General features: G+C 34.9%; 1 protein-coding gene and 4 pseudogenes across 1 annotated transcript; 1 reads left to right on the top strand and 4 right to left on the bottom strand.

Annotated features, from left to right (window-relative positions):
* Positions 1 to 531: 531 nt before the first annotated feature.
* LOC128289110 (DNA-directed RNA polymerase subunit alpha-like) lies at positions 532 to 1,477 on the bottom strand (annotated as a pseudogene).
* A 2-nt stretch (positions 1,478 to 1,479) lies between these two features.
* Positions 1,480 to 2,093, bottom strand: LOC128289114 (30S ribosomal protein S11, chloroplastic-like; annotated as a pseudogene).
* Positions 2,094 to 10,268: 8,175 nt separating this feature from the next.
* Positions 10,269 to 12,328, top strand: LOC128289113 (photosystem II CP47 reaction center protein-like; annotated as a pseudogene).
* A 3,650-nt stretch (positions 12,329 to 15,978) lies between these two features.
* LOC128289117 (DNA-directed RNA polymerase subunit alpha-like) lies at positions 15,979 to 17,075 on the bottom strand (annotated as a pseudogene).
* Positions 17,076 to 17,091: 16 nt separating this feature from the next.
* On the bottom strand, positions 17,092 to 17,415 carry LOC128289116 (30S ribosomal protein S11, chloroplastic-like). Its single transcript, XM_053025001.1, has one exon. It carries the CDS (start codon positions 17,413 to 17,415, stop codon positions 17,092 to 17,094), a length of 324 nt encoding a protein of 107 aa, XP_052880961.1.
* Between the last annotated feature and the right edge of the window lie 887 nt (positions 17,416 to 18,302).

Below are 18,302 nucleotides of genomic sequence, written 5' to 3'. Positions count from 1 at the left end.
TTATATATTTTTCCAGTAGTACCTCGGTACTATTGCTTGTAACGTGGGCTTAGCGGTTCTAGAACCTTCAATGATTGGTGAACCTGTGATCCATTTGCAACTCCTTGGAAATATTACCTGAATGGTATTTCTTTCCTGTATTTCAAATACTCTTGTACAGTACTCAAGTTATTGGGTGTTCTTTAATGGTTTCAAAACTGCGGATTATTAACAGTACCGTTTTTGGAAAATGTTAATAAATTCCAAAATCCATTTCTGTCGTCCAGTAGCGACAACCGTTTTTTGATTGGTACCGCAGCCCTTTGTTGGGTATTGATACAACATTACTGATTGATAAATCCTTAACTTAGGTCTTTTTAAATTGAATCAATTAAAAAATATCATGATGCGTATCTAGGGAGTAGTCACTTAAAGGCAAAGTGAATTCTCCTAGATACATTTATTCAATTCTGGTCCGAATCTATGGATTATATTGAAGGTTCAAAATCCATTGGATTAAAATTTTGATAAATCAATTTCGAAATGCTTTTTCTACTTCTTTTCTAGAATGCCCAATATTTGTTTTACATCTCTATGCGAAAGTGTTCAATTTTCATAAGGTCTTCGACTGTTATTCAAAAGGTCCAATAATGTATGTATATTGACTTTTTGAGACAATTATAGATCCTGGAGGCAATTCTGATTGGTCAATAAAAATATATTTCAATGCTATTTCTTTTTTCTTTTGTTAGTTTAACTAATCTATCATGAAACGGAAAAAAGGTAAAGTAACATCGTGTTGATTGTTTTCAAATGTAAGTTTTCTTCCGTATGTAGAAAAGGAATAAACAATCAATCAAATTACGAGAAGCTTCATGAAGTGCTTCTTTCGAGTTAAACTCCATTTGTCCATATTTCTAGAAAAAGTATCTCCTGTTTTCATTATCATTCCTAACAATGAATACTATGATTCGCATTTGAACAGGCATGAATACAGTATCTATAGGATAACTTCCGTCGAAAGTTCTTTGCGTTTTTTATACTGTATCCTCTATTTCTCTCGATTTGTAATCCAATACATACAAATCAATTGGTTCGGTTAGGCTGGCTACATGCTGTGTATTATCAACGATTTTACAGAAGGTGGTAAGATGATGTCTTGAGCAGTTACATATCCGGGACCCTTGTGCCAAATAAAGGCGTTACGAGTTCCATACAAATTCCTCTCAATACAATTTCTTTCAAATTCATTAAAATTTCATGGACTGATTCTTGAATACCTACCATGGTAGAATATTCGTGGGTATTTTCTCAGATTTTGCACGTGTAATGCATGTTCCTTCTAGTTCTCCAAGCAAAGCTTTCGCATCGCAATGCCTATTGTGTCGGCTTTCTTTCATAAGGGGAGACAGAATAAAGCGTCCATAATAAAGGCGCTTACTATCTGTTCTTGATTCAACACATTCCACTGTCGTGTCCGAGTCGAAGTAGAGACTTTTACTTTCTCGAACCATAGTAATATTATTTTATTTGATCAGATCATTGAATCATTTATTCTCTTGAAATCTCTTTAGTGTTTATTTCTACACACGTCTTTTTTTAGGAGGTCTACAGCCATTATGTGGCATAGGGGTTACATCCTGCACGAAACTTAATAGTATACCACTTCTACGAATAGCTCGTAATGCTGCATCTCTTCCGAGACCAGGACCCTTTATCATAACTTCCGCTCGTTGCATACCTTGGTCATTACTGCTCGAATAGCATTTCCTTCGCGGTTTGAGTAGCAAAAGGTCCCCTTCTGTACCCTTGAATCCACAAGTGCCGGCGGAGGACCAAGAGATTACCCGACCCCGTACATCTGTAACAGTAACAATGGTATTGTTGAAACTTGCTTGAACATGAATAACTCCCTTTTTATTCTATGTGCACTTTTCCGTGCACTACTGCGCCCATTCCTACGTGAACCAACTTTTGGTATAGGTTTTGCCATATTTTATCATTTCATAAAGATAAGTCAGAGATATATGGATATATCCATTTCATGTCAAAACAGATCTTCTATTTTTATTTGTTTATCGCTTTCTTTAAGATTAGTTTCTTTTCTTTCAGGAGTTCTTTAGAATAGAAAGATTATCCTTGTCTTTGCTTATGTCTCAAGTTAAAACAAATTACGATAATTCGTCCCTCCTACGGATTAAGCGACATTTTTCACAATTTTACGAACGGAAGCCCTTATTTCATAGTTGCTATTCCTTAAATTTTTCCGAATTCGCTATTGGAAGAAAATAAGTTTTGAAATTTGAATTGATCCCCTGAAAGAAATCTTGAAGTTGAAAAACTACCTAATCGTTCGAATCCTTGTTGCGAAGTCTATAAACTATACGCCCCCTGGTTGAATCATAAGCACTTACTTCACTTTTGTTGACTTATCCCACGTTGGTAAAACTTCCTGAAACATAACTCAAAATCAGATCTTCATTATCTAAAGGAATCCAGAGGGAGTGATTTACTAATTAAATTAAACCTTCATGAATCCATTTTTTGTTCTTTATTCCAGGTAAAACTTCCTTGACGTATCAACTACCGTAGGCAGGAGGAGTTCTATTAGACAACCTGTGCTTTTTTCTTTTTTTTTGCATAAATGGAGAGTTTCGGATACAATTCGTATACCGGACAGATTACTACATAGAACACAAAATTTTCCACCGATTCCTTCTAGTCGAGCCTCCCTGTTTGGACGAGGGCTTAAACACATCATAAGCTAAACCGGGACGAATAACCAACCCGCGATGAATAGGGAAGGTATATAATTTATGAATGACCCAGTATCGAATACTGGTAATAATTCAGCAAAAGAACGTTCTCCTGTGCCCAGACATGCCGAGCTCCACATATTCTTGTAGGGATCGATTCCAAAAGATGGATCAGTAAATGGAATTCACCGAAACTAAATTTTGTGAGATCGTCAATATTGTACCAAAGGTATTTTTAATATACCGAATCAGTATATATCCTTCTTCTGACACAGCAACGCAATTTCAAACAGTATATCGACGGAAGTGCTAGATAATTTTTTTTCTTCTTGCTTGTCGATGTATAACCAGGTATCATGCAATAGAAAATTCCTCAAATTCCTGGAGGTATTGGCTTGGGTAGAAACGGAAGATCAGGTAACCCGGAATCCAACGAGTTGGTTTATAATAATTCATGAAGGAAATTTCATATTTCCGCAAGTCAATTAGATGCGAAATATAAAATTGACTTTTTTTCGTTTGCACAAGAGGTTTTGTTTTTGTTGGAAGTCTTTTTTTTATTTTTATTTTAAGGAATTGCTTAGTCGTCTAGTAACAAGTAAGAGTAGTCGTTAGATATAGATAAAAAAAGAGCAAGGAATAAAAAAATTCTACTAATCAATATTTGTGAGGCGGCTTTCTTGTATTCTTGTATTAGATCCAAAGGTTTTTCTTGACCTAACTACAAAGATGATGAATCGATTTTTTTTTTTCTACTCTTGTCCTGCCGCTCTATTTTGTGAATACCATTTATAATGATTGATGAAGAAAAAATTTCAATTGAACTTATTATTTCAATTGGTATTTTGCTTATCCCCTCTCGTTTAAAAATTGAAACTTAGGTAAGTGCTTTATAAACATATGTATAAAAAAGAACATATTTATTTAGCTCCTTCATGCCTACTATAACTAGTTATTTGGTTTTTACTAGCGGCTTTAACTATAACCTCAGCTTTATTTATTGGTCTGAGTAAGATACGACTTATTTGAAAATTAATTCAATGAACGAACAATTCATAAAAACAAAGCTTCGTCTCTATTCCATATATCTATAGCTCTACCGTGTTAATTATCAATTATTAGGTATTGATATTCATGGGCAATAGAAATTTATTTAGGATAGATATTACCTTTCTTTTCTCCTCACAAATTGAAATGATTGTTTTTCATTTGGAATCGTCTTAGGTCTAATTCATTACTTTGGCTGGATTATTCAAAATCGCATATTTACAATACAGACGTGGTGACTAGTTGGACCTTTGATTAATTAATATACCTTTTTTTGACTGACCCCTTTAATTCTTAAATTTTTTAATTTCAATTTATTTAATAATTTGAATTTAATAATTTAATCCAAGGAGGTCAAATTCGAATTGCTGTTCAATTTTTTTTTTCAGTTCGGTGTAATTTTCGACCTAACAAGAGCGGAATCGCGCCTGTAGGATTTGAACCTACGACATTGGGTTTGGAGACCCACGTTCCCACCGAACTGAACTAAGAGCGCTTTCTTAATAAATAAGACTGTAAAAAAGAGGATTCTTTCTATTTTATAACCCCAATACATCGCGCACAACTATACTATCATATATCATATAATATTATGAAAACGATAGATTATGTATGCTTAATTTTAATCAATCTAAAACGACTCCCTCGTTACTGCTCAAAGGGAGAAGTAATAGGTAGGGATGATGGGATTTGAACCTGCGACATTTTGTACTCCAAAACAAACGCGCTACCAAGTTGCGCCACATCCCTTTCAATTGGCCTACAAATGTCACTGTAGAGACTCCTGTCTTGTTTTCTACACCCTTTATTTCATCTATTGATATACAAAATGGATCTTTCCATTTCTCTTGGTCCTTACATCACATAACAAACTATATAATGAATAATAAAATGAATATTTTTAGCGGGAATTCCTCAGTAAGTGAAAGGGACCTATTTTGTTTTGGTGTTTTAAGAAAGGGAAAATCTTATCTATCGAATCATTGTACATTTAAATTTGAATTTTGAATTAGGAATTCTGGGTACAAATAGATAAATCCAAGTGGTCTTTAACTACACATACATGCAAGATTATATATGTATTACTACAATGTAATACGATAAAGAAGGAGGATTTTAAATGCGAGATCTAAAAAATACATTCGTAGCACCGGTACTAAGTATTCTTCTGGTTCGGTTCTTTAGCGGGTTTATTGATAGAGATCAATCGTTTCTTCCCGGATGCGTTAACATTCCCTTTTTTAATTCGAGTTATTGTCGCGGGACGGGCGAAAAAGATTAGATCGAGATACAATCAAATATCTGTGACTACTCTCGCCCCCCTTTTTTTAGTTTTTTTAGAATTAGATAAGAATTAGATAAAATAAATAAGGAAGGTAGAACGAAAAAGTGGATTCAACCTCACCGAAACTCGTCTTCAAGCTCCAATTAAATTACTAGTAGAGCGAAAAGAGAAATGTGGCTGGAACAACAGTATCCTACAAGATACTTAAAGAATAATACCGTACGGTGGTTTGATTCTAAATAGAGTTCGAAATCGTTGTATTACTTATTCTTATTATTTACTATAAATCTATATTGATTTACTATATATTGATTGCAACAAAATCTTTCAAGATTTAGGTTTGAGTTAGCAACTTTTATTTCTTTTTTTCATTCCTTTCTTCTTCGCTTTTGATCGGAAAATAGAAAAGTTGGGTGAATTAAAAACTCAAAGGAGGTTCATGGCCAAGAGTAAAGATGTCCGAGTAACGATTATTTTGGAATGTACCAGTTGTGTTCGAAACGGCGTTAATAAGGAATCAACGGGTATTTCCAGGTATATTACTCAAAAAAATCGACACAATACGCCCAGTCGATTGGAATTGAAGAAATTCTGTCCTTATTGTTACAAACATACAATTCACGGGGAGATAAAGAAATAAATCGAATCAAGTGCTCGTATGTCACCACTTCCCGAGAATATGAAAATATGACATTAGGTATATAATATATTAAGTATATAATTAGTTATATAACGCATATTTTCTTTTCTATATTATTAATATTATTTATTTAAATATTATTAATATATTTTAATTTATATATATTTAAATTATATATTGAAATGATAAATAATAATAAAATAAACAATACAATAATAAAATAAACAAACCAAATCCTATTTATTATATTAATTCTATAATTTGAATTTTCAAATAGGATTTTAGAAATAGAGATAGGATAGGATTTTTTTAGAAATATTAGAAATAAGGAATAAAGAAATCATGGATAAATCCAAGCGACTCTTTCTTAAATCCAAGCGATCTTTTCAGTAGTTTGCCCGATCCAATCGGGGATCGAATTGATTATAGAAACATGAGTTTAATTAGTCGATTTATTAGTGAACAAGGAAAAATATTATCTAGGCGAGTAAATAGATTGACTCTTAAAACAACAACGATTAATTACTATTGCTATAAAACAAGCTCGTATTTTATCTTCGTTACCCTTTCTTAATAATGAGAAACAGTTTGAAAGAAGCGAGTCGACCACTAGAACTACTGCTCTTAGAACCAGAAATAAATAGGCTTACCCCTTCAAAAGAATCGAATCCGGTTGGGGAAGAAAAAAAATATTTTTTTTATTGAGCGTCTTCGCTCATCTTGTTTTGATGACCTTATCAGAATCAGAATTTTTTATCATATTAATTTCTACTCTACCTTCCCCGAGTTCATTCTCGAGGGAACCCCATTTCATTTAAAGCATTTCGTTGGATTCCTTCCGATCTCCTTATTTTCTAATCTCGTTGGAAATCATATAAAGACAATTCCTATTTGAGATAGCTATTTGTGCAAGTATTTTACGATTCAGAAGCAACTGTTTCTTGTACAGATTGTGTATTAATCGACTATAACTATAGGATACCCCCACCCCACGAATTACTGCATTTATTCGAGTGATCCACAAACGACGAAAATCCCTTTTTTTCCTATCTCTATCCCGATGAGCCGAAACCAAAGCTCTTATTCTTTGTTGAGTAATAGTTCGAGTAAGTCTTGAATGAGCCCTGAAAGCTTGATGCAAATAAACTAATTTTTTTCGACGTCTACGAGCTATATATCCCGTTTAATTCTGGTCATTGAATAAAAGAAATTTTGATGAATAACTAATTTTCTTTCAGTTATTCTTTTCTAGTCTATTAATAACAAAACGGATTCTTCCAATGTATAAAATAAAATTCCAATGGCTTTTGCTACTCTAACCGTCCCGACCACGATTTTTCCTTTTTTCTAGGCATTTCATTTCGCCTTGAAATAAGAAATTGTATTGATACTAGGTATCAAAAAAAGCATATTAACTAAAATAAAGGAGTAAATAGAAATGGATAAATAAATAGTGGGTTCCATCGTTTCTATGGTTACTTCTTAAACGGTGAGGTCCTCTCTATACACCGGAGCTCATTCCTTCATTTAATTGGTAACTTGTACAGTTCACACTCTTCGGCTCTACTCATAAATTTTCCAGTAATAGATCTTTCACAACGAGATCTATCTTATACAGTAACGGTATGTAAGGATGAGGATTAATTGGGCAGCTGACCCTGTTAGTCCGTTCTTTGCAAGAGTCGAAGCATAATCTTTTTGCTTTTTAAATAGGATTTTCCCCGCTTAATGGATAAGCATTTGCTACCAATGGGGAATTTTTTCTCATCTTAAATTCTAAGATTGGATTTGCGCCAATGGAAACCATAAATTTCATACACAATAGAAGGATATGGTAGATCTAGCTTTTTTAGATAGTGAACGGACGAACCCCATTCTATTCACTGGTACGGATCGTTGATACTGAAAAGTTGTTTTTTTCTCAGCCCATGATCTGAACAAGTCGCACATACACCCTAGTACATGTTCCTCGGCGCTGAGGACATCCCCCAAGAGCAGGGGATTTCGTGACATTTCTAATTGGCTGTCTTGCATTTCTAATAAGTTGTTTAATAGTTGGCATACTGAATTATATACATAATAGACTGGTTTAGATCGATCCTAACCAGATGATTCTGAATTACTTCTTTTTCTATTTAATAGATTAATAAAATATTAACCCCTTAGGCTTTAGGCTTAAGTTAAGAAGGAAAGGAAGAAGAGGGATTAAATCAATCTTAATTAAATTGTGGATTGGTGTTAAATCGTTGCTATTGCTATTTGTTATTTAACTTATTTAACCGCTACAAGATCCACAATTCCATGAGCTTGGGCTTCTGTTGCTGACATAAAAACATCTCTTTCCATGTCTTCGGATACAACCCATAGGGCTTGCCCGTTCTTTGTACATAAACCCTTGTGAGGCTTTCATGAAGTTTCAGTAGTTCTTCCGCTTCCAGGATAAATTCTCCTGTTTGTGCCTCATAAAAAGAACTAGCAGGTTGATGGATCATTACCCTGATGATATAACATAATAAAAGGTTCTTCTAACTCACATAATGAGGCGAGAAGAATAGCTAAAATAGCTAAAGAATAATAAGAAAAAAAGATAGAATTGAACAACCGTACAGGCATTTTTTGTGCATTGCATACGGCTTTACAATGGAATTCTCTTTTTTCTTTCATCGAAAAAAGAAAAAGAGAAAATAGAGAGAGCGTCTATTAGACCCAGATCACTAAATAATCCAATTACCACCCTTCTTTTTTTTTTCGAAAAGTTCAAAATACTATGATGGCTCCGTTGTTTTATATATTTATTTCGTCTGTGATTCAGCATCCCAAAGTTTCTTTTTTTTCAAAAAAAAGAAAGAAAAAAATAGTCTTTTTTTTTCGTACTCTTTTATTTTATAACATAAATATTGTTATAAATATTGTTAATAGCCTCTGGTGTGAAAAGAAAAAAAGTTTGTGACGCTGAGATGGGCCCACGAAAGCTAAGATAAAATTGGAAATGCCCTTTCTCTCATACTACTCTTTCGATACATAATCTAATGTTTTGAAAAAAAAAAGAAATCAAAAAAAATATCATATCGAATTCGAAGTGCCATGCTATTATTACTTACTAATTCATATTTCATATGGCGAAGGCATAGTCTTCTTTTTTCTTTCCATCAAATAAAAAAAACTCATTGGCGCCGAGCGTGAGGGAATGCTAGACGTTTGGTAATTTCTCCTCCGGCCAGGAGAAAAGATCCCATTGAAGCAGCCAATCCCATGCATATTGTATGCACATCTGGTTGCACAAATTGCATAGTATCATAAATAGCTACTCCGGGTATTACCCATCCGCCAGGAGAGTTTATAAACAAATACAGATCTTTGGTATCATTCTCTATACTGAGATATACCATAAGACCAATAAGTTGATTCGAGATCTCGCTATCAACCTCTTGGCCTAAAAAAAGTAATCTTTCTCGATAAAGTCGGTTGATTAGGATAAAATTGTATCCCTTAGTAGCCGTACAGGCACCTTTTGATGCATACGGTTCAACAAAAATTGCGAAAAAAAAATCAATGTGTAGATTCCAGCCATCCTTCGTTTTTTCTAGTGTGCCTTTTCTAACTTCTAATTTCTAACGAAGGGGCTTTTTCTTACATTTTTTAAATAAAATGAAATTAAAGAAAGATAAGTTTTGGCCCGTTTTCCTATAATCTATAATATAGAAAAATTCGCTAAACTTATCGCACAAACTTTTCATTGATCTATTTTTTTTTCATTGGGATTCAATCCAAATCACGATGTCATTTTCTTGTTCCTGAATGGGTTTCATCAATTTTTTATTCAATTTTTTTAGGTTTATGCTCTACTCCGAGTAAAGATCCGCCCGATTTTGATTTGCGCATATAGGACAAATGACCCAATACCACATCTTTTTGCTATGATTTCATTTCCTTTTTTATTTTAATTCCTTTTTCTTTCATGTTTTCCGCCAAATATTCAACGTATTTCTCATATTATTCGATTGATTAATAGTTTGAAATCGTTCTTATTTCTATTTCGAATTTGTAAATAAAAAAGATTTATGATTATGATATAGGTGGTAATCATAAATGTATTACCAATTGGGTTTTTTCTAAACGGAGCCTGGATGCTTCATTTTTTCGGTCCAACCAAGCCAACCATAAATCATTCTAATTGAAAATATTAATCTGGATACCCCCCCAAAAAAATGAAATGGATCTCTAATTGCACTTCATTACACTTCACGCTACAAATTTTGATAATTCAATCAATCTTTTTAAGGAAACAGAGGATATCTCGATCGGGCGAGAGAACGGGGAATCCTATGACCCAATATATTTGACAAGTCGCACTATACGTCAACCCAAACTGCATCTTCCTCTCCCGGATTTCGAAAAGGAACTTTGGAACACCAATAGGCATTAAAGGAAAGAAAAGAATTAAATACTATATTTCACTTTGATCTGGAAGCGTAATAATGGTCTTAATAATATTGGCCTCATATTTTATACATAGATAGAATAAGGCCATAAAATATAAAATAAAGAAAGACAGAATGAATGAAAGAGAATTCTTACCAATAGGTCCTTTGAATGATGAACAAATAGGGATACGTTCATTCATAAAAAATAGGATCAACCCCCATTGCGTATTGATACTTATCGGGTATAGAATAGATCTGCTTCTCTTTTTTCTTCTGAGCCGAATTCTTCCCTTAATTACTAATGGAATAGAACAAATATTAATCCTTTCTCCGAAAGAATCCACCCAAAAGGGGAGGTATTCCAATGCAATAAAGTTACATAGTGTCTATTTTTCGTTGATAAAGGGGTATTTCCATGGGTTTGCCTTGGTATCGTGTTCATACTGTCGTATTGAATGATCCCGGTCGCTTGCTTTCTGTTCATATAATGCATACGGCTCTGGTTGCTGGTTGGGCCGGTTCAATGGCTCTATATGAATTAGCCGTTTTTGATCCCTCCGATCCCGTTCTTGATCCAATGTGGAGACAAGGTATGTTCGTTATACCCTTCATGACTCGTTTAGGAATAACCAATTCATGGGGCGGTTGAGTATTACAGGGGGACTATAACAAATCCGGGTATTTGGAGTTACGAAGGTGTGGCTGGAGCACATATTGTGTTTTCTGGCTTGTGCTTCTTGGCAGCTATCTGGCATTGGGTATATTGGGATCTAGAAATTTTTGTGATGAGCGCACAGGAAAACCTTCTTTGATTTGCCCAAGATTTTTGGAATTCATTTATTTCTCTCAGGAGTGGCTTGCTTTGGCTTTGGCGCATTTCATGTAACAGGATTGTATGGTCCTGGAATATGGGTGTCGGACCCTTATGGACTAACTGGCAAGGTCCAACCTGTAAATCCGGCGTGGGGCGTGGAAGGTTTTGATCCTTTTGTTCCGGGAGGAATAGCCTCTCATCATATTGCAGCAGGGACATTGGGCATATTAGCGGGCTTATTCCATCTTAGTGTCCGCCCGCCCCAACGTTTATACAAAGGATTACGTATGGGAAATATTGAAACCGTCCTTTCCAGTAGTATAGCTGCTGTCTTTTTTGCAGCTTTTGTTGTTGCCGGAACTATGTGGTATGGTTCAGCAACTACCCCCATCGAATTATTTGGTCCTACTCGTTATCAATGGGATCAAGGATACTTCCAGCAAGAAATATATCGAAGGGTTAGTGCTGGGTTAGCCGAAAATCAAAGTTTATCAGAAGCTTGGTCTAAAATTCCTGAAAAATTAGCTTTTTATGATTACATTGGCAATAATCCGGCAAAAGGAGGATTATTCAGAGCGGGTTCAATGGACAACGGGATGGAATAGCCGTTGGTGGTTAGGGCACCCTATCTTTAGAGATAAAGACGGGCGTGAACTTTTTGTACGTCGTATGCCTACTTTTTTTGAAACATTTCCGGTTGTTTTGGTAGACGGAGACGGAATTGTTAGAGCGGATGTCCCTTTTAGAAGGGCAGAATCAAAGTATAGTGTCGAACAAGTAGGTGTAACTGTTGAGTTCTATGGCGGCGAACTCAATGGAGTGAGTTATAGTGATCCTGCTACTGTGAAAAAATATGCTAGACGTGCTCAATTGGGTGAAATTTTTGAATTAGATCGTGCTACTTTGAAATCCGATGGTGTTTTTCGTAGCAGTCCGAGGGGTTGGTTTACTTTTGGGCATGCTTCGTTTGCCTTGCTTTTCTTCTTCGGACACATTTGGCATGGTGCTAGAACCCTGTTCAGAGATGTTTTTGCCGGTATTGATCCAGATTTGGATGCTCAAGTGGAATTTGGAGCATTCCAAAAACTTGGAGATCCAACTACAAGAAGACAAGTAGTCTGATGCAAGATTGCTTTGTTATTTTTTGCTTCTACTTCTATTTGTGATTTGCCATAGGCTGCTGGAAAAATCTTGATTTAAATCGCTGCCTTTTCTTTGATTCTTGTTCTTTCTTTATTCGGGAGATGATTCCAAATAAACAGGTACGGAAGCTATAATTGTAAACCACGATCGAATTTATGGAAGCATTGGTTTATACATTCCTCTTAGTATCTACTCTAGGGATAATTTTTTTCGCTATCTTTTTTCGAGAACCGCCTAAAATTCTAACTAAAAAAATGAAATGATTTTTCATTATCTCAATTGAAGTAATGAGCCTCCCAATATTGGGAGGCTCATTACTTCAATTAGTCCCCGTGTTCCTCGAATGGATCTCTTAATTGTTGAGAGGGTTGCCCAAAAGCAGTATATAAGGCGTACCCAGTAAAACTTACAAGTAAACCAGATATAGAGATGGCGACTAAGGTTGCTGTTTCCATTATTATATAATTTCAAGATCACAATGGGTCTATGATAAGATTGTTTATTTACAGCGGAATGATATACAAAGTCAACAGATCTCACTGAATACAAAATAAGATTTATGGCTACACAAACCGTTGAGGGTAGTTCTAGATCTGGTCCAAGACGAACTGTTGTAGGGATTTTTGAAACCATTGAATTGAATATGGTAAGGTAGCCCTGGATGGGGAACGACTTTGATGGGTGTCGCAATGGCTTTATTTGCGATATTCTTATCTATTATTTTGGAGATTTATAATTCTTCCGTTTTACTGGATGGAATTTCAATGAATTAGATTCACAAGAATCACGAAGCCTCGCGTTTCAATACAAAAATTGAAACTTTAGTTCTTGGATTTTTAGCCCCATTCTATTTCGGTAGTTCGACCGCGAAATTTATTTGTTTCTGTATTTCCGGAATATGAGGTGTGACTTGTTATAATTGATCCTATTGATAGTACAGAAAATGGGTCTGTCATCTTGATCGAGATAGTTTTATCCTGTCGGATAGTCATTCTAGTATCTGGAGCACGGAATATATGAAATGGATCACAAAGTATTTGAACTATGATTCATACTTAATATTCAAACCTCGCGGCCGGACTCAAAAAAAAAATTCAAAGAAAGAGTTATATTATTTATAAATCGAAAGATTTTTTATTCTTTCAAACTCTCATTTAGTTTATGCTTATTTTGATCAAAGGACAAACCTTTCTTTTCTTTGTATTTTATTTATTATATCTATTCTATTGATTGAATAAGTGATGATCCAATGGTTCTTACTCAAAGAATCTTTGGACTTAGTTTGAAGGTTTTATTGAATCATCGTGGTTCTGGTATGAATCTGAAGTTTCAATTGATTCATAGGGTCTTAACAAGAGAATTCCTATCAAAAAAAGAAAGAAAAACAAGAATAAAGCCACATTTCATACAAAGAACAAATCAAAGCAAAGAAAAAGAAATAAGTAGGTAAATAGAAGATTCAAGAGGCCTGTAACGATCAACATAAAGACGACTGCGCTGACTTGATTTTTTGGCATTATAATTACAACTACAACAAAGAGCTTTCTGGATTTTCACTTTTGTGTCTTCAGATAAAATTGAATGAAAAGATTAAGAAGTTTCAAACTTTCTATTCCATATCCGTTTCAGCTAATACTTGGGTGTTTTTGTTTGAGCTGTACGAGATGAAATTCTCATATACGGTTCTCGGGGGTCCTCTTGGTTTACCTATCTCAATAAAGTCTATGATTGGTCGAAGAGCGCCTCGAAATTCAGGCGATTGCAGATGATATAACTAGTAAATATGTTCCTCCTCATGTTAACATATTTTTATTGTCTAGGAGGAATTACGCTTCATTTGTTTTTTGGTACAAGTAGCTACAGGATTTGCTATGACTTTTTACTATCGTCCAACCGTTACTGGAGGCTTTTGCTTCTGTTCAATACATAATGACTGAAGCTAACTTTGCTTGGTTAATCCGATCAGTCTCATCGATGGTCGGCAGTAGGATGGTCTTAATGATGATCCTGCACGTATTTCGTGTCTATCTCACTGGTGGTTTTAAAAACCTCGCGAATTAACTTGGGTTACAGGCGTGGTTCTGGGTGTGTTGACTGCATCTTTTGGCGTAACAGGTTATTCTTTACCTCGGGACCAAATTGGTTATTAAAGTCAAAATCGTAACAGGCGTTCCGGAAGCTATTCCGGTAATAGATCGCCTTGTAGAGTTATTACGTGGAAGTGCTAGTGTGGGACAATCCACTTTGACCCGTTTTTATAGTTTACACACTTTGTATTACCCTTCTTACTGCTGTATTTATGTTAATGCATTTCCTAATGATACGTAAGCATTTCTGGTCCTTTATAGAGAATATAGACCATAGCTATATTGTAACCAATAATTTATCTTATTACTTGGGGAGGAACAATAGTATTTCATTGCTACAAATATGGATTATTGAAAAAAAATAAGACATGTATTTGGATATTTCCTTTCAACTACAAACAATATTCTAGTATTTATTTGACATGAATAGTTGAAGGAATTCTGAAGAGAAAATGGATTATGGGAGTGTGTGACTTGAACTATTGATTGGGCCGTGCAGAAATATGCCTTTATCTGCTACATTGAATTCACAACCAAATGTGTCTTTGTTTCAACCACCGTAAGCCCCATACAAAGGATAGGCTGGTTCTTGAAGAGAATCTTTCTATGATCAGACCTGACGATGTTGTGTATAAATAGGGCTCCGTAAGATCCAGTAGAATAAGTGATTTGGCATAATCAAAATTAGATTTTAGTTTTTTTACTTTCTTATCTTAATAGTATGAAAATGCATTCATTTCTTCTGCATCGACCCGATTTAATTATACTATCGGAGTGAAACAAGGATCTAAAGAAGAGCAAAGGCTAGACTATATTAGTAACAAGTAAATCCTTTGTATGTAAAAAATCTCGATATATTTTGGGATAAAGGTGAATCGCAAGGCCTAAGACGACCCATAAAGCACTTGATCACGATCAATTTTGTACGCCTACTTGGGTATTGAGCATTTACCTGTAAAAATGAAATTTTGAATGTATAATTGCAACCCGTAAAATGGAATCGGGTAACTTTTTTCTTACATATGGAACCATTCATATATGTGGGATAATATAGATTTATTTTAAACATATAGAATATAGATTTATTTTATAGGTATCCGTTTGTATCCATTTGATTCGATTGACTTTTGCTTGAGCGGATGATGAAAATTATCATGTCCGGTTCCTTTGGGGATGGATCTAGAAAAATTCACCTATCCTAATAACAAAAAACCTGACTTGAACGATCCTGTATTAAGAGCTAAATTAGCTAAAGGTATGGGTCATAATTATTATGGGGAACCCGCATGGCCCAATGATCTTTTATATATTTTTCCAGTAGTAATTTTCGGTACTATTGCTTGTAACGTGGGCTTAGCGGTTCTAGAACCTTCAATGATTGGTGAACCCGCGGATCCATTTGCAACTCCTTTGAAATATTACCTGAATGGTATTTTTTCCTGTATTTCAAATACTTTGTACAGTACCTAACAAGTTATTGGGTGTTTCTTTAATGGTTTCAGTACCCGCGGGATTATTAACAGTACCGTTTTGAAAATGTTAATAAATTCCAAAATCCATTTCGTCGTCCAGTAGCGACAACCGTTTTTTGATTGGTACTGCAGTAGCCCTTTGGTTGGGTATTGAGCAACATTACCGATTGATAAACCTAACTTTAGGTCTTTTTAAATTGAATCAATTAAAAAAAATATCATGATAGCGTATCTAGGAGTAGTCACTAAAGGCAAAGTGAATTCTCCTAGATACATTTATTCAATTCTGGTCCGAATCTATGGATTGTGCTGAAGGTTCAAAATCCATTGATTAAAAATTTTGATAAATCAATTTCGAAATGCTTTTTCTACTTCTTTCTAGAATGCCCAATATTTGTTTTACATCTTCTATGCGAAAGTGTTCAATTTTCATAAGGTCTTCGACTGTTATTCAAAAGGTCCAATAATGTATGTATATTGACTTTTGAGACAATTATAGATCCTGGGAGGCAATTCTGATTGGTCAATAAAATATATTTCAATGCTATTTTTTTTCTTTTGTTAGTTTAACTAATCTATCATGAAACGGAAAAAAGGAAGTAACATCGTGTTGATTGTTTAAATGTAAGTTTTCTTCTTCCGTATGTAGAAAAGGAATAAATAAATCAATCAAATTACGAGAAGCTTCATGAAGTGCTTCTTTCGGAGTTAAACTTCCATTTGTCCATATTTAGAAAAGTATCTCCTGTTTTCATTATCATTCCCATAACAATGAATACTATGATTCGCATTTCGAACAGGCATGAATACAGCATCTATAGGATAACTTCCGTCGAAAGTTCTTTTATGTTTTTATACCGTATCCTATTTTCTCGATTTGTAATCCAATACACAAATCAATTGGTTGGTTAGGCTGGCTACATGCTGTGTATTATCAACGATTTCACAGAAGGTGGTAAGATGATGTCTTGAGCAGTTACATATCCGGGACCCTTGGCACAAATAAAGGCGTTACGAGTTCCATACAAATTCCTCTCAATACAATTTCTTTCAAATTCATTAAAATTTCATGGACTGATTCTTGAATACCTACTATGGTAGAATATTCGTGGGTATTTTCTCAGATTTTGCACGTGTAATGCATGTTCCTTCTAGTTCTCCAAGCAAAGCTCTTCGCATCGCAATGCCTATTGTGTCGGCTTGGCCTTTCATAAGTGGAGACAGAATAAAGCGTCCATAATAAAGGCGCTTACTATCTGTTCTTGATTCAACACACTTCACTGTCGTGTCCGAGTCGAAGTAGAGACTTTTACTTTTCTCGAACCATAGTAATATTATTTTATTTGATCAGATCATTGAATCATTTATTTTCTTGAAATCTCTTTAGTGTTTATTTCACACACGTCTTTTTAGGAGGTCTACAGCCATTATGTGGCATATAGGGTTACATCCGTACGAAACTTAATAGTATACCACTTCTACGAATAGCTCGTAATGCTGCATCTCTTCCGAGACCAGGACCCTTTATCATAACTTCCGCTCGTTGCATACCTTGGTCTACTACTGCTCGAATAGCATTTCCGCTGCGGTTTGAGTAGCAAAAGGGTCCCCTTCTTGTACCCTTGAATCCACAAGTGCCGGCGGAGGACCAAGAGATTACCTGACCCCGTACATCTGTAACAGTAACAATGGTATTGTTGAAACTTGCTTGAACATGAATAACTCCTTGGTATTCTACGTGCACTTTTCCGTGCACTACTGCGCCCATTCCTACGTGAACCAACTTTTGGTATAGGTTTTGCCATTTTATCATTTCATAAAGATAAGTCAGAGATATATGGATATATCCATTTCATGTCAAAACAGATCTTCTATTTTATTTGTTTATCGCTTTCTTTAAGATTAGTTTTTCTTTCAGGAGTTCTTTTAGAATAGAAAGATTATCCTTGTCTTTGTTTATGTCTCGGGTTAAAACAAATTACGATAATTCGTCCCTCCTACGGATTAGGCGACATTTTCACAAATTTTACGAACGGAAGCCCTTATTTTCATAGTTGTTATTCCTTAAATTTTTCCGAATTCGCTTATTGGAAGAAAATAAGTTTCTTGAAATTTGAATTGATCCCTGAAAGAAATCTTGAAGTTGAAAAACTACCTAATCGTTCGAATCCTTGTTGCGAAGTCTATAAATTATACGCCCCCTGGTTGAATCATAAGCACTTACTTCACTTTTGTTGACTCTATCCCACGTTGGTAAACTCTCCCGAAACATAAAACCTAAAATCAGATCTTCATTATCTAAAGGAATCCAGAGTGGGAGTGATTTACTAATTAAATTAAACCTTCATGAATCCATTTTTTGTTCTTTATTCCAGGTAAAACTTCTTGACGTATCAACTACCGTAGGGCAGGAGGAGTTCTATTAGACAACCCGTGCTTTTTCTTTTTTTTGCACAAATGGAGAGTTTCGATACAATTCGTATACCGGACAGATTACCATATAGAACACAAAATTTCTCCACCGATTCCTTCTAGTCGAGCCTCCTGGTCTGTCATTATACCCCGAGAAGTAGAAAGAATTACAATCCCCATCCCGCCTAAAATCCTAGGAATTTGTTGATAGTTAGAATAGATTCGTAGACCTGGTCGACTGAT

The sequence above is a fragment of the Gossypium arboreum genome, unplaced genomic scaffold (assembly GCF_025698485.1).
Source record: "Gossypium arboreum isolate Shixiya-1 unplaced genomic scaffold, ASM2569848v2 Contig00466, whole genome shotgun sequence".
Classification (NCBI taxonomy): domain Eukaryota; kingdom Viridiplantae; phylum Streptophyta; class Magnoliopsida; order Malvales; family Malvaceae; genus Gossypium; species Gossypium arboreum.
This window is presented reverse-complemented; position numbering and strand designations above follow the sequence as displayed.

Bases quoted from the DNA above. Each gene is read 5' to 3' on its own strand.
- LOC128289116 (XM_053025001.1), bottom strand. From the start codon at position 17,415: ATGGGCGCAGTAGTGCACGGAAAAGTGCACGTAGAATACCAAGGAGTT.